The 16,471-nt window shown below is 54.0% G+C and overlaps 1 protein-coding gene across 2 annotated transcripts in view; it reads right to left on the reverse strand.

The window, feature by feature from the left end:
- Positions 1 to 714: 714 nt before the first annotated feature.
- Positions 715 to 16,471, reverse strand: part of DNAJA3 (DnaJ heat shock protein family (Hsp40) member A3) — a 35,411-nt gene continuing 19,654 nt past the window's right edge. The window contains exons 6-12 of one of the 2 annotated variants that reach the window (XM_047780643.1): positions 12,460 to 12,607; positions 11,522 to 11,586; positions 9,821 to 9,949; positions 9,320 to 9,435; positions 7,491 to 7,588; positions 2,436 to 2,552; positions 715 to 1,877 (exon numbers count right to left, since the gene is read on the reverse strand). In XM_047780643.1, coding sequence (XP_047636599.1) covers positions 2,449 to 2,552; positions 7,491 to 7,588; positions 9,320 to 9,435; positions 9,821 to 9,949; positions 11,522 to 11,586; positions 12,460 to 12,607 — 660 coding nt within the window. In that variant the 3' untranslated portion in view covers positions 715 to 1,877; positions 2,436 to 2,448. The remainder of the gene's footprint in view (positions 1,878 to 2,435; positions 2,553 to 7,490; positions 7,589 to 9,319; positions 9,436 to 9,820; positions 9,950 to 11,521; positions 11,587 to 12,459; positions 12,608 to 16,471) is intronic. The other variant, XM_047780644.1, reaches the window with a different exon arrangement.

Raw genomic sequence — 16,471 nt, forward strand, 5'->3', positions numbered from 1 at the left:
CGCCTACTTTCAAGGCAGGCTGGGGTGGGACCTAGGCTGACCTCAGGAGGAAAACCTCAGCGGGATGAGCCGGTATCTAGCTTGCAACGCCACACCCCCGGGTCTCGGGTCCTACTGGGCCCACACTGAGTCTGCTGCAGGGGCCCAACACGCTTCTGTTCCAGGAAGGAGAATGTTCCGGAGCCCCTTTCCTGCCCAGCAGGTCTTTCCAACCTTGTCCCGCAACCCAGCAAGTGCCTTCACAGCCCAGCCTGTGGAGCCCAGAACCCTGGGTGGAACACAGCTTTGTGCTCGGGGCCCATTCCGGCCACGACAGCACCGGGGCTTTTATGAGAGTCTCTGCTGGGACTAAAATTTTAGCACAAAAAAAGGACCTAACATTCCTATGAAAATAGGGAGGGAAAAAAAATAATCCAGTGAGAGGCGGTGACTGGTCGGCAGTCAGGAGGCCACGCCGCACGTCTGTCGCAGTGCAAGGGTGTGAAAGGGAAAAGTGGCGTGCGAGCCCTGGAACACGGTTCAGAGCAGCGCATCATCGCATGGCAGCCTCCTGCTCCGGGGCCTGGCCGAGGCTCAGTGCCTGTCGGAGCGCCGCCCTCCCCCAGGACTGGACGGCCACCGCCTCCGGTCTCCCCGGGGAGGCCAGCCTGTAACCCCCTGCTGGGCCACCGGCAGAAAGCGGTCGGAACACTTTCAAAGAAGATATGACCAGACTTTAGGTTTTAAATATATTTCTGCAGTAGATAATCTTATTTACATTGATACAGAATCATTTTACATTCTTAGATTAGACGCTAGTAGATGCTTTATTGTAGTAAATTATGAAGGAAAACAAGAAGGAAGCTATCCAGACTGGCTCTCCATTAACCTGTCTCAGCACAGCAGGGTGTCTGGAAACACAATGGGACCCACCCTGCCTACAGGCCGAGGCTGGGGAGCAGGGTTGCTCTGGCTGGAGGGCTGCTGCTTTCCTTTTCTGAACGAACATCTATAAAGGAAAGGACTATGATTCTTAGCACTGAATAATTTAAACACACTTCTGAAAACAGAGGTCAACAGTGTGGGGGGGGGAGAACCAGGCCCCGGCAGGCAGCGGGCAGGGCTCGGAGCAAAGGCCGTTAGTCGAGCCCCCGGCCACGGCCGCCTGTGGTCCAGCAGAGGGGCCGGAGCGCTGCTCACGCCCGGCTTAGAACAGACCTCAACATCGGGGGCAAGCGGCCTGACAGGGATCGCGGCCCACATGGTCAAGAGGGCCATAGCCAGGGACCCTCTTCATCCATGTCACTCGGGCCCCCAAGGCCCCCAGGTTCCGGCCACTTGGTACCTTTGGGAATCAAAACAGACTCCAAGAAGGGCCAGGGGACACCCCTGCTGAGGGGGGACGACACCAGCAGGGCGTGCAGGCCCCAGGTTCCTGGAAAAGACACCTGATCAGGAAAGACTCACTCTGGAACACCCCGGAGCTTTGCTGAGAGAGAAATCAATCACTCTACAAGTCAGTGCAGCTTAAGGCTTCGTTTTTAAGCTGTAAGCATGGCCTTTAATTCATTAACTAAGATCTCCACCACATCCGATTCAATGAGAGTCTGAGCTCTGCAAGGAGGGTCCAGCTGTCCGACTCTGCCTGAGCCAGGCAAGGCCACGTGTACCTACCCATGGACAGGAAACCACCGGCCCTTAGGCATGCCGTGCCGACTGCCCAGGGGCCGTCCACAGGGGCTTCCGTGGAGACGTGAGTTGTCACATGGTTTGGCTGTTGCCAGGCTGTCCGGAGGCCTCTGCAGGCGGGCCCCGTGCTGCTGTGTGGGATCCTCCGAGGTGCCCTGGCCACGAGGAGGGGCTGTTGCCTGTGGCCTAGTTTCCAGTGGACCGTTTTCCTGAGCCAAGACACAAGCAGTTATGTTTCACTGGCACGGCAGGAAGAACGTGCCTGTTGGTGAGTGTCCGTCACCCCTGGGAAGGAGCTGCGCCAGGAGCCCCAGCCCCAGGGACCCGCACAAGGAAGAGCGAGTCCCGAGACACCACAGGCAGTGCCCCTCACCTCCCCCCTGCTGAGCGCCCCGGGCCTCCCAGGCAGGACAGGACACTGCAGCCCAGGGGGGGTGAGGCGGCCGGAGTCCTAGGCCCCGCTCTGCTGCGACTTGCCCTGTGTGACCGAGGGACACCCGGTTCCCAGCACTGCGGGATGCACGGCCCCCAGAGCTGGCGGGAGGAGGGCTGGGAAGCGGCCCCCGCAGAGGCCAGTGTGGTGGTGTGGTTCGGGCCTGCGCTACCGGCTGACTCCCCAGGGCTGGGAGGCAGGCTCTGAGGGAGCAGACACCCCAGGCCTGAGACAGCACCTCCTCCACTCTGGAGGACAGTGCTGGTTAAAGTGGGGGAAACAGGGGTTAGTCCACAGAGAGAATCGAGGGGAGGAGCCTCAGGGATTGTCCTACCTCGGCTGGGATATCAGGAGGTAAACATTTTCTTAAGTTTGGAAAGGAATCCCTCCTTGTCCTCCCCAGCCTGGGGCCTAGCCTTGCCTCCTGCGGAGCTATCCATGGTGCTGCCACCTGGGCACAAACAGCAGAGAGAACTGGGGTCAAGGGCGCACACTGCCACGCATCCCATCCCAGCCCCGCTGGCCACCCTGCGAGAAGACTGGGCCTCACCCAGGTTGGCAGGGGTCGCCTGGCCTGTCAGAGACCTAGCCCTCCAGTGCATCCCGATGGTTCAAGCTACTGGCCCTCACGAGGGACAAGAGCAGAAAGGGAAAGCCGTCTGTCTATCTCGGCAGGCCTAACAGAAACAGAGCCCCGGGCCCCATGCCTTCCAGGCCACACGTGCCCACATTAGCACTCTCAATCCTTTGCAGAACCTTACAGGTGAATTCCACAGATGGGAAAACCAAAACAGAGGCACAAAGGGGCAAGGTGGCGTGCTGGTCACAGAGCCGCTAAGTGGCCAGGAGGCCTGGGTTCAGACCCCAGCATAGGACACCAGAGCCCAGGCTCTCACCCACCAGCTCAGAGAAGGCAAAGAACACACCCGAGACCAACCAACCAGCTTCCACACCCCGTCTGTGCACACAAACTGTCTCTAGGATCCAAGACATGTGCACTTCTCATGTGCGACAATTGCAGCTGAGGCCCCAGTGTGTCACAAGCAGGCATCTAACCCACATGCTCCAGGTAAAGGGAAGATGCTCTGAGGCGTCCAGAGGGTCCACTGAGAGCAACTCATGGCACAAATACATCCTTTTTTTTTTGGCTTTTTAAGGCTGAAGGTGCAGCATATGGAGGTTCCCAGGCTAGGGGTCAAATCGGAGCTGCAGCTGCCGGCCTCCACCACAGCAACACCAGATCCAAGCTGCCTCTGTGACCTACACCACAGCTCATGGCAACACCAGGTCCTGAACCAACTGAGCAAGGCCAGGGATCGAACCCATGTCCCCATGGATACTAGTTGGATTGTTTCCGCTGTGCCAGGAACTCCCCAAATGCATCATTTTAAAGGCCCACCAACCACGAGGCTGGACTAGACTGTGCTCAGTATGTCTGGCGAGCTCTCCCAGCTCAGAAATGTCCTCCAAGACAGCAGTGGCTAAGAGAGGTCTGAGCGGTCACAAAAGCCTGGGTGGCCAGGAGACCCCAATGTCCAGGACTCTCCAGGTGAGGCCCCAAGTGCTTTACCCACGTGATCTAATTTAATCACATGAGAGCCTTGTGAAGTAGAAGCTACTCTGCTCCCCAACTTACAGATGAGGAAACTGAGGCTCAGAGAAGAGAAGAAACCTGCCTGAGGCTACACTAAAAACTGCAGAGCTGGGACCTGGATCATCTGACAGCAGAACCCAGCTCTTCATTACTCATCATGACGGGGCACAGAAACCCTCAGGGACCGTCATCGCCCTCCTCCCCGACACTGCTGTCCCCGTCACCTCGGGGGCAGGAAGCAGTTACTCCCTGGGGCCACAACCTGGGAGAGCCAGAGTAGGCACCTAGTTAGCAGGTTAATGACTCACAGCAAAACACAGACAGGCCTGGAGACAGACACCGGCTTAGCGCCCTCTCTCTGCATGAAACTCGGGCTCCCTCAGGAGCCAGGCCTACTGACAGCCACGTCAAAGAACTTCAGCACTGAATTTAAGATCCTGAACCGAAAGTCAGAGATAACCTGGGAGCCTCTCTCTGCCTGTGGATGACAAGGTCAACCCCAACATGGCATCTCTGGCAGGGAGGAGGGACGTGTCCTCACAGGACGTCCCGGGCACACGGCTGCCTGCTGGTCTCGCTGCAGGACACACGCACGAGTGCCTTCTTTCCAAAGTGAAGGCGGCCGGTACAGCATTCGCGCCCCTGCGGTCAACAGGCAGGTCCCACCAGCCACACGGGCGGGTGTTTCCAGTCTGCACCTCCAGGAGGTGATCGCGGCGGGGTGGCCGTGCAGCCCACTGCAGACGGATCCGGGCCAGGACTGCTCTCTCAACCAGACCTGGCTTTCCCACGCAGGGGTCACGGCTCCCTCCCTCAGAGAGAAAACGAATACAAGTAAACCTAGCCGGCAGGCGCTGTACCCATGCAGGGGGTTCAGAGAGGACTGTCTGGTTTACCACAAGCGGGGCCTCCCAGGTAGGAGTGTGGGACGGCTGCTCACCATGGCACGTGGACATTCCCGGGCCAAGGCTCAAACCCGCACCATAGCAGCCACCCAAGCCGCTGCAGTGACAACGCTGGATCCTTAACCTGCTGCACCTGGGCCAAAGTACCTTCTCCAGTTACAAACTCCTCATGTAATAAGCAACGCCTAGCTCTTATTTGGGGGTTCAGCGCTCGGCCGGTGCTACGCCCCTACACTGTAAGTGGACGAGGGCCAGGACCGTCTCTCTGCGCATCACTTCTCAGCCCACGGCAAATGCTCAAGGACCATCTGTGTGAAGAATCCGAAGCCAGGAGGACTCCAGGAGGACTGGACCGGGCCCGCAGGTGTAGGTGTGGGTCTCCACTCGCAGCCTGGCTCCCTGGGCCGTCTGCAGGCACAGAGGGGGCCAGCAGCGTGCCTCTCGCTCTAAGGAAATGTCTCTCCCCTTATCCTCTTCTTGCCTCCGATCTGCCTCCACAAAGGGGATCCTCGATAGGGAATACTGTCAGCTGGTCCGAGAACGCACGAGGGAGACGCACACCCCAAGAGGCTCTGGATCAGGTTCCTACACTACAGCTCAACAGAAGGGCGGGGGCTGGTCCAGGAACTAATGATGAAACAAACAATCAGCCACGCTGTCTCTAACCCAAAAGGTCACGTGGTAACCTCAGAGTGCCCAGTCCCCCGAGAGCACTAAGGGCCCCAAGCATCCTTCTGCTTCATAGACTGGGAACGAAGCCAGGGTCAGCCATTAAGGTTTTCAGCAGCTGCTTTAGCGAATGGAAATAAACAACATCAAACCCACTGAACACTTTAGGTCCGTTTCCTAAGTGACTGAAACTACTCCAAATGCCCTCTTGGTACCCTTTCCCGGAATGAAAGCAAAGACGCTCAGGAATGAATGTGTACGTGCAGTGGCACTTAGAGGCTCTAAAGAAATGACACTGGGAGTTCCCTTGTGATGCAGCGGGTTAAGGATCTGGCGTTGCCACTGCAGGGGCCTGGGTCCCTGCTATGGCATGAGTTTGATCCACATGCCGCAGGTTCAGTCAAAAAAAAAAAAAAAGGTGACACTGTAGCCCAAGAACCACTGACGACTGAATTCAGCTGCTTCCAGTACAACCAAGACTCAGGCTCTACTTAAATACAAGGGGGCCCACTCTCAGAGGAGCTGTCAGGAGCAGGGAATTACAAGCACTGGTGTGTTTTCACATGCAGACTCCAAAGGCACCCTTCACGGTGTGAACATGAGGCCCAACACATCCAGGCAGCAGGATGACAGATGATGCATCCTTCAAAGCCAATGCTAAGATTCTAAAATGCAATTTAAAAAATTCTGTCTGGGAGCCAAATTTTTCACTGGAATACAATCCTGAAATGCCAATGGAAGTGAATAGGAAAAAAACAACTTGGCCTACCGATTTCACTTTATAAACGACTTTTCAGAAATGTGTGCAATGCATATATTAAGGTTAAGACTCAGCAAAATTATGTCAATGGGAAATCTGAAAGCAAGATCTGGTCCAGTGTCCGGCACACAGGAGCCTCCCAATAAGTCCTGGCCAAGCAAGGGAGGGAGTGAGCTAAGAGAACAAGGAGCCGTGGAAGCCACGAGGGTTCTAACAACACCCGTAGGCTGACACTACAATCGGCCCCCAATCTAGGCTCTCGGAAAGGGGATCAAAACAACAACTGGTGACTCCGAGTTCCCAGCCTTCAAATACAGTGAAGGAGGCCGCGGTCCTGACCCGGGCTCAGCTTCGGCAGACCTCACTCCCCTAGTGGGTGGGAAAGAGGGCCGAGCGCCGTCTGCAGAACAAACCTCACGTGCTACAGTGAGTCATGTGGAACAACGATCCCCACTTCCGTTTAGTTCAAGAGACGTTAACGAGAAAATACAAGAAAAGTCTGTGAACCAAACCACTAAAATAAGTCGGCCACGGACAGGATTTGCAACGGCTGCTTTTTCAAGAGAACTTGGCCCTCTGGACTTGACAGGAGCTCGGCCACGTCCATGCAAAGGAGGCGGCGGCTGCTGCTGCTGTGGCTGGGATGCACCCGTGCCCTGGAGCTGCAAGTCGAAGCCCTCCGCCCCCGGCTCCGGCCACCTGCTCTGAATGACTGCACAACGAATCTAATACCATTCAAGTTCTGAGAGGGCGAGAGGCAAATCCAGGACACTGACAAAAACAAAATGATGCAACAAGGAGGCAACATGATGGGCAGCCCAGACCAGTTCACCCCCAGCACAGCCCGTCCTGGCCCCAGCAGGAGGCCCCACCGTAAGAAGCAGCCATCCTATGGTGAGAACTCTGCTTTCAAGCATTTTGGTATCAAGTCAGTCTTACTTAACGGCTCTCCACAGAAGACGCATCATGTTTGTGCTCAGAGTAAGCAAGGTTCACAGCCCTCGGAATGCAGCGTCAGACTGCTGTGAACAGGCACATTTGGCATCAAGTGACTACGTTTTTGCTTCTGCGTTTTTCCACCACTGCGGGAGCTGCTGTTTACAGAACACTCTGAAATCCTGGGGAAGCTTTCTGGGTTAGAAATGCACTGAGCCTTCCAATCCACCTCCTCCTTCAGCGCCTGCAAGATGCTCTCATGTAGGGATGTGCCCAAGGTCACAAGGCAAGTGGCAGAACCAAGGATAGAACTCAGGAGAGCTGCTCTCTGATGCACAGCTGCCACCTGGCAGGAAGCGCGTGGAACTCGCTAACCCTGACCAGCGCGCCCAGGAGGGAGAGCGGCTGCCCTGCACGTTCCTAGCCCTCGGCCCCCTTTCCACCGTGCTCTCTGGAGGCTCCATAAAGATGCCTGAGTGGAGAACCCGCCGTGCTTCCCAGCCGCCCGCCCTCTAGCCGCCTCACCAGTGCTCGTGTTCGTGACGCCATTCACCGTTCCCTCCACGTCGGTCTCGTCCTCGGCATAGCTCAGGATCAGGCTCTGCTGCCGGCTTGTCAGTCTCCTGTGGACCCAGCACAGTGTCTGAGTGTTTCCTCTGGGCTGCTCTTTAAGGCATGTGGATGCAGCATGGGGGAAACGTGGGACCCGAAATCCAGGCACAAGACACCCCTGAACTAAGAGCCCATGCTCTCAAAGCTTCCATAAGGTCAGCCTCCTAAACAGTCTTAAGTTTTTTTTATTTTTGGGAGGGACCGCTTTTTTTTTTTTTGTCTTTTTAGGGCCGCACTCATGGCATATGGAGGTTCCCAGGCTAGGGGTCAAATTGGAGCTGTAGCCAACAGCCTAAACCACAGTCAACAGCAACAAAGGATCCAAGCCAAGTCTGCAACCTACACCACAGCTCATGGCAACACCAGATTCTTAACCCACTGAGTGAGCCCAAGGATTGAACCTGCGTCCTCATGAATGCTAGTTGGGTTTGTTCATTAACCACTGAGCCACGACAGGAACTCCTCTAAGTTTTTTTTCAAACAACTGTCACTGTTGGAGCTCCTGTGTAGCTCAGCAGTTAAGGAACCCAACTAGGATCTATGAGGATGCCAATTTGATCACTGGCCTCGATCAGAGGGTTAAGGACCTGGCGTTGCCATGAGATGTGGTGTGGGTTGCACGCAGACCTGGCTTGGATCTGGCATTGCTGTGCTTCAGGCTGGTGGCTACAACTCCGATTTGACCCTTAGCCTGGGAACTTCCATATGCCACGCATGGAGCCCTAAAAAAAATAATAAAAAAACTGCCACTGTGGCTATGCTAAATAGTTTACAGGGGCAACAGAAAGCTGTTAGAAATGTGTGTAGGAAATGATCCCATTAAAAAGGGTGCTGGAGGAGTTCCCATTGTGGGGCAGTGGAAACAAATCCAACTGGTATCCATGAGGACGTGGGTTCGATCCATGGCCTTGCTCAGTGGGTTAAGGAAGTGGCATTGCCATGAGCTGTGGTATAGATCACGGATGCGGCTAAGATCTGGTGTTGCTGTGGCTCTGGTGTAGGCCGGCAGCTACAGCTCGGATTTGACCCCTAGCCTGGAAACTTCCATATGCCATGGGTGCGGCCCTAAAAAGTAAAACAACAACAGAAAAAAGGGTGCCAGAAACCCAGTCCACCCAAGCAAGGTGGAGAGGCCCTGCTCTGGCTGCCCACAGCTCCCTGCTCAAGCTTTTCTCCCAGAGGACGCGGACATCACACGCAGATCTGGTTATAGATTCAGCTCTCTGAGAGTTCCCATCGTGGCTCAGAGGAAACGGGTCTGACTAGCATCCAGGAGGTCACAGGTTCAACCCCAGGCCTTGCTCAGTGGGTTAAGGATCCAGCGTTGCCATGAGTTGTGGCTCGGATCCCAGACGAGGCTCGGATCCCATGTTGCTGTTGCTGTGGCTGTGGCGTAGGCCAGGGGCTACAGCTCTGATTTGACCCCTAGTGTGGGAACCTCCATATGCCGTGGGTGTGACCCTAAAGAGCAAAAAAGAAAAAAAAAGATCTCTCTCTCACCAGAGGGTGAGCATCCTGACAGCAATAATAACACGATTAACAGCAGCAGCAACAGCTAAGCAGTCCTATGTTTAATCTTTCACTAACTCGATGAAGGTAAACTTTTTTATTATGTCCACTTTACAGAAGGGGCCCTTGGGTGGGAGACACCGCTCGGCAGGTGGAAGGCCCTCCTCCGGCCCCGCTCAGCGGGCAGAGCTGCAGAGAACAGGCGGGCCTGGCGGCAGCGGAGAAACACTCACCTGGGAACTCGGATCTTGACGTGAATGTAGTGGTCGCCGTAGCCGTAGCTGTTGATCCGGGGGATGCCTTTCCCACTCAACCGAATCTTCTGGTCTGTCTGAATCCCAGCGGGGATCTAAAATCAAAAGGAACCCCTCGTTTCCCTTGGTCTCCAGTCGCCCAAGTGGAAACACTGCATGACGCGAAGACCATTTGGTCCCTCAAAAGAATCCATGCAGGCTTCTGAGCTCACCTGCCCACCCCTGGCTGAGCTGGGCTCCCGAGCAGAAGACTTGGAGGAGGGCGGGGGCCTCGGGAAGCTGAGCCCAGAGCGGCAGTGAGGAGAGCGAGACCTGGGAGCGGGCAGTGCCAACTGGGGCATGCCTCCTGCCTTGCCCAGACCTCGTCGCCCCGAACCCCACAGAGTGGGGTGTTCACAGCTCCGGCACTTCTCGGCCACTTCCCGTTTCAGAGAAAGAAAAGCAATGACGCACAAGGGTGGCAAGGCCGTGCGCTCTTACCGTCACATTGATTGTCTCGTACAGGCCCTGCGCCCTGGCCGTGCCCCCGAGAAGCGCCTGTGCTATGGAGATAAAGAGGTCGGAGTGGATGTCGGCGCCGTCCCTCCGGAACACGGGGCTTTTCTGCACCTGGGGCCAAGCACAGACACGTCCTTCTGGAGAGGGGACAAGGGCCGCGTCTCACAGCTGAGCGCAGCATCAGGGGAGAGAAGGTGCTTTCGGCCAAGGGGCCACCACCCCGGGCTCCGGGAGCCACAGCTGAGAGCTCCCTTTACTGCATACAAGACTGTGGGTCTCAGATCAAGCCATTCAATTTTCAAGGGAAGAAAGTAAAATTGGCTTTTGAACACTAAGAATTGAAATCTTACTTGATTGGAAAGTATGAGGAGACACAGACCAATACAGTCTGTGACGGCAGAAAATGCTTTACTTTCCAAATGGTCATTTTCCACAAACGACCCTCGAGTCAGACTGGCACCCCTGGAGGGATTCTGATTTTATAAGCACTATTAGTTGGGTCTCAAAGGCATTCTTTGCCTTCAGTGGGGTCTTTCCCTTTTTTTTTCTATTATCAGCTGGGAACAATCCGAATTCTCTACCAGGCCTTCCTAACAGATGGGCTTCCAGACTGTTGCCTCTGTCCTTGCTGGCTCAGTCTGCAAGACTCATCCTTTACAGCAGTTTCTGGTTTTGCTTTATTTAGTTATTTATCTTGGCCACATCTTCAGCATGTGAAAGTCCCCAGGCCCGGGATCAAACCTGCACCCACAGCTGAGGTAACACTGGAGCCTTAACCTGCTGCATCACAAGGGAACATGGGTGTCCTTGTTTTAAATCATGAAATACTCCACATACATGTAAACCAGCAAAGTAAATAAAATAACCCATGTGGCATACCCACAACCTGGCTTAGGTAACAGAACAGGAAACGTCTCCTTGCCTTTGGATCACCCCTCCAGAGTGATGCCTCGCAGAATTTAGGATTTCTCATCCTACAAGCATCTTTTTGCTCCCTCCACATATTTACATGCCCCTGAACAACACACCCCACTCCCCGTGGTCTAAAACGCTCCCCGGGGGACCGCCTTTCCTGCGCCTCCTGCAACCTGCGCTCTCCCTCGGCTGGAACCAAGAAGCCCCAGGGTGTCTCACTGACGCACGCAGCTCAGTGCCCTGTCCCCACAGTGCAGCCCCCGCCTCATTCTCTTCCACAAGGACAGCAGGCTGGCGTTGGCGTCCTGCCACCGTGAGCGAGGCTGTCACGCACCCTGCCTCTGTCTGACGCGCCTCCAGGTGCTGCACCTGCGGGGCTGTTGGGCACCCGGCAGGTGGAATCGCCACACAAGGGGCCGCCTCCCCAGATGTTTCCCTCCCCTCAGAAAACCAGGTTTGCCCTGCATGTCGTATGTGGGACGGTAGCTTTGGCACACATGTCTACGATAAATGTGATACATAAAGTAAAACACAGGACATGTCTTTTTTATCGGTCTTATGTTTACAGCCTGTAAACGACCTTGAGGAAACCCTGTTCTCGGCACAAAGCTTGACGAGACCCATGTGTAACCATCCTGCCAGGCTGGCCACCGCTCGCCTGGCAAAGCGATGGCAGGACGTGCTGGGTGAGGCTGCATGAGAAGCCCTGGCCATGTCCTCTCCAGGAGCACAAGGGCCCGACAGAAGCTGTGCCAGCAGAGCACCTACCCTGAATGTGATGAAAATTTCTCTTTTTCCTACAGGCATCCTCACAGTCTGGCCATCCTCGACTCCTACAAATCAAAACAAAAGCGGTTATGAGGGGACCCCTCAAGGCACCGTCTATGCTGGATCCACGCACCCCACTGACTTCCTTACTAATTCCCGTTTCTTGTTAACAAGGAACAACACGATTATCCAGCATGGCGACAGGTGTAACTTCTCAAAGGTGCAACATACACTAACTGACAATCAATCAAAACCACTCCTCTTCGCTTAGCTCTACTGCCAGGTCCACGCGGTAGCTCAGTGAGTTTAGAGTCCAGTAGGGGAGACGCCAGTTGCCGGACAACACTAAGAAACATATCACTATCAACAGGGACATGTGCTCCAAAGGGCAAGACCACCCCTCCAGACTGAGGGACCCCTAAGGAACAGACAGGGCTCCAGAAAGCTTCCCCAGGGAGGTGACACTTGGGCTGGGAGCTGCAGGAGAACAGAGTAAACCCGCCGAAAGGGAGGTGGACAGGAGGGACCAGCAGGGGCCAAAAGATGAGGCCATTTCTCGGCCCCCGAGTGGCCACAGGGGTTTCAACAGGATGAGCGCCTCGATCAGACCGCCCTGTGGAAAGACCCCCCCCACCGGGAACAAGAGGCAGCTGGGGAAGCAGCCACGGGCTAGCTCTGAGGGCAGGAGGCCAGGGGCCGGGGCTGGAGGCTGGGCCGTGAGACAGGAGGTGGAGATGGAGGAGCTCCTTCCTGCAGAGCAGAGCGGGCATGGCAGGTCCCATCTCCCCACGGGATGCCCGAGGGCAGGTCTTAAGGATGACTTGGGCAAGGAGGCAAACGCAGGAAGACTGCAGGTCCTCCTCCAGTTCGGGCTCCAGACTCCAAGACATGGTGGCCTCGGGGGCCAGCCCCCGTGCGTGGGGGAGCCCCAGACCTACCGGCAGGCACGGGGATCATCACTTTCTTCTTCTGCTTGGCTTGTCCTGTGCCCCTGCACACCACGCAGGGGGACGTGATGATGGAGCCGCGGCCCCCGCACCTCCGACACGTGGAGCGCATCACAAAAGGGCCCGTGTTTATGGTTTCCTGATGAGAAGGAGAAGACACGACACCAGTAAACCCTGACGGCTGAGGCCCTGGGACCACAGTGTGCACGAGAGAAACGCTTCATTCAAGGCTCACGATCTGTGAGCATTGGCACTAAAACATACTGCCTGAGGGACGTCCCTTGTGCCGCAGCGGGTTAAGGATCTGGCACTGTCACTGCAGCGGCTCAAGTCGCCGCTGCGGCGCAGGTTCGATCCTTGGCCTGGGAACTTTCACATGCCACGGCAAAGCCAAACAAACAAACATACCGCCTGAAGACACAGGCACAGGGGCCCAAACTGCTAAGCTGCCCTAGAATTCCAACCTACAAAGCTGATTACATGAGACTGCAGATGAGAGGCTGCCTCCCTAGAGAAGTTCCTGAAACCAGGGAGAAGTATGCTGAGAGAAAGCAACACTGTTCTCCTCACCCCCCCTTACAAAAGCGAGGAGTGAAAGAAGAGAGTGACGGGTGGGTGCACACCCCACCCAGAGCCACCCCTGCCCATTCCAAGGGAGGGGCTGCAGCAGCCTGTCCCCGGGGGAACAACTACCCTCCAGGGCCCCACACTGTCCCCACTCCCATCGCAGGTACCCCAGAAGCAAGGAGGCACTGGTGCTGCTCATGCTCCTCCCCTGGGGGGGGTGTCTTCTTCCCCATCCGGGAGCCTCCCTGCACCCCAGTGTAGGGGCCAGGGGACAGGATGGGACTTACAATTTGTGGCCACTCCCACCAGCTCCTCACTGGGCACTGGAAATGGATTACCTTTTTATTTAACCTAACATCATTAGTTTTTTTCTGGGGGGGAGGGGTAAATTATCAGGTATGTTGTAGCAAAGTGAAGGCTAGAGAAATAAATAAGAAAATTACTATCTCCACACCCTGACTCCCAAGGTGACTGTCTCTTAGTAGCTCAGTTTGAGGTGTTCTTCCCACAACTCACCCATGCTCCCTCTCCATTAAAAAGTTTTTAAGTGAAAATTTTGTAGTAAGAGTATATTTCCATTTATTTTTGTTCCAATGCTGCAGAAAAAAATCTCTGCACATAGATCCTTCTGTCCTGATGTCTTTACTTTCTGAACAACAGATCCCAAGGGTGAACTTGCTGGAACAAATAATTATTAAATGAAAAATTGTATGTGTTAGGAGTTTCCCCTGGGGCGGCAAGTGCGAGTTCCCTGGCCCAGAGCAGTGGGTTAAAGGATCCAGCATCACCGCAGCTGTGCTTGGATTCAGTCCCACAGGTATGGCCATAAGAAATTTTTTAAAATTATGTGTTAGTCATTTGAAAAGGTGCTGCATGTGCATGGCACAAAACTCTGAAGTAAAAATGGAGGTAGGGTGAAAAGTTAAGCATCTGCCTCACCCTAACCACTCCAAGTGTCCTACTTTTACCCACAGTTTCAAGCCATCCATGTGTCACCCTTAGTTTTCAAAAGGCCTGGGTAGCATACTGGGCACATGTTCCTACAGCCTTGCTTTTTTATTTTATTTTTTTAAAAGGCCACACCCACGGCACATGGGTACCCGCAGCAGATGGAAGTTCCCAGGCTAGGGTGGAACAGGAGCCAAAGTCGCCAGGGTACACTGCAGCCACAGCAACGCCAGATACAAGCCACGTCTGTGACCTACACCACAGCTCGTGACAAGACCAGATCCTAAACCCACTGAGCGAGGCCAGGAGCAAACCTGCATCCTCATGGATACTACTTGGGTTCATCACTGCTGAGCCGCAACAGGAACTCCGGCTTCTGCTATTTTGAGGGTGTATTTTTTTTTTTAAGAACAAAAACACTTGGGCTTTTATTAAGAATATTTTCATATGATGAATAGGTTCATATGCATTATAGATAATTTAGAAAACATGGTAAGCTACAAAGAAGAAAGTCCCTAATGATCCATAGCTTCAATATTCAGACCATCACTCTTAAGATTTTGATACACAGGTTTCCCCCCACACACCCCCGCTACCCTCTAGTGGAGCCTTCCTATGACACCCTTTGTAAGCCAAGTGGCACAGAGTGACCAAGCCATTGTCAGAGGACACGTCTTGCTAACGGACATGAGAATAAATCGAGATAAAGCGTAGGTCCTCGTCAGCAGAGCTCAAAGCTACGGTGGTCTGATGCCGAGATACTGAGTGTGGGTCCCCAGGGAGGAAGCTTGGTGGTGCCACTCTTGCTGCCCGGGGTGTGTGCTGCCTCTGTAACGGTTCCTGCAAAACCCAGGCGCAACTCTGTTTTTACTTTTCGCCTTTTTCCATAAAAGCAAAAATCCTCTTTGCATTTCTTTTGGTCAACAAATACAGGTACTAAGGCAGGTCTTTTACGCTTTTGCTCTGTTGAGAGCATTCCTCGTCAGTGGAGTTTTGAGGCCACTCGCTCCTGGGGTCACTGAGCCTCCCGTCCTTTACTGTTACACATAGGCTCCGAGGGACGTCCTGTGCGTGTGCCACTCTCCAAGTGTGATCTGCAGGCTACATCCCCACAGAGAGGGGCACACATAAAGCTCAACAGCTATTGGAGTTCCCATCACGGCTCAGTGGTTAACGAATCCGACTAGGATCCATGAGGTTGTGGGTTCGGTCCCTGGCCTTGCTCAGTGGGTTGAGGATCCCGCATTGCTGTGAGCTGTGGTGTGGGTTGCAGACTCGACTCGGATCCCACGTTGCTGTGGCTCTGGCACAGGCCAGCGGCTACAGCTCCGATTCGCCCCCTAGCCTGGGAACCTCCGTATGCCGCAGGTGCGACCCTAAAAAAGACAAAAAGACAAAAAAACAAACAAACAAAAAAAACAACTACTCTCCCACTGCCACCATGGGCGCACGAAGGCCTGGTCCGGAGGCCTGTGCCCAGGGACTGAAGCGGCTCTGCAGTGCGCGCCCATGCGCTGGAGGGGGAGCCTCACCATCACCGCCTGCACCTCCCCGACTGCCGGCCAGGCTCGTCTGCTGGCCACTTGCATTTCCTCTTCTCACATTGACCTGTTTCTCTCATAAGCTGTTTGTTAGTCTTTTTCTCACTATTCTGAAGGAACCCTTTACAAACTAGGAATACTAATCCTTTAGCGAGTGTATTGAAAATAATTTTTCCAATCTCAGACATTACATTTTGAGAGAAATACATTTCAGCTTTACAATGTCATCTTAGCGTTCCCCTAAGAAATGTGAAAAAAGAAAGTCACAACAATTCATGGGCCTTGGAGAAAGAACCTTAGAAGTGAGAGGAACTTGGGATCAATAAAGCATCTATAACAAGGGGCTGCAACTTGGCTCACAAAATTGTAGCCACAGGAAGCCTCATTCTCTCCAAGAGCACCCTCTGGAGGAACACAAGCACAACTTCACTTTCTCAGACTAACTGCAAGCAGTCCTTTCATCAGGAGTATTTACAGGGAACACGAGCACACCCATCAGAGGACTATTATTCAGCCATCAAAAAGAATATTTAAAAAATATTCAAAGACATGGAGCTCCTGCTGTGATGTAGTGGGTTAAAGATGTGGTGTAGTCTCTGTAGCAGCTCCAGTTGCTGCTGAGGCACTGGTCTGATCCCCAGCCCTGCACAGTGGGTTAAGGATCTGGCATTGCCACAGCTGTGGCACAGGTCACAATTTCAGCTCCGGATTCAATCCCTGGTCCAAGAACTTCCATATGCCACAAATGTGGGGAGGGGAAAAAAAATCAAAGATGTGGGAAAATGCTTTCATTATAATAAATGAAAAAGAAGGAAATTGCACATATGATTCTCAACTGTTGAAAATTATATACAAATAGGCAAAAACATATTCAAAGTAAAAAGGCAAATAAAACTGAAACCACTGGCAAAGGACTAATGCAATGAATTTATAAAGGGCTTCCACAA

This window comes from Phacochoerus africanus, chromosome 5, assembly GCF_016906955.1.
Source record: "Phacochoerus africanus isolate WHEZ1 chromosome 5, ROS_Pafr_v1, whole genome shotgun sequence".
In the NCBI taxonomy this organism is placed as follows: Eukaryota; Metazoa; Chordata; class Mammalia; order Artiodactyla; family Suidae; genus Phacochoerus; species Phacochoerus africanus.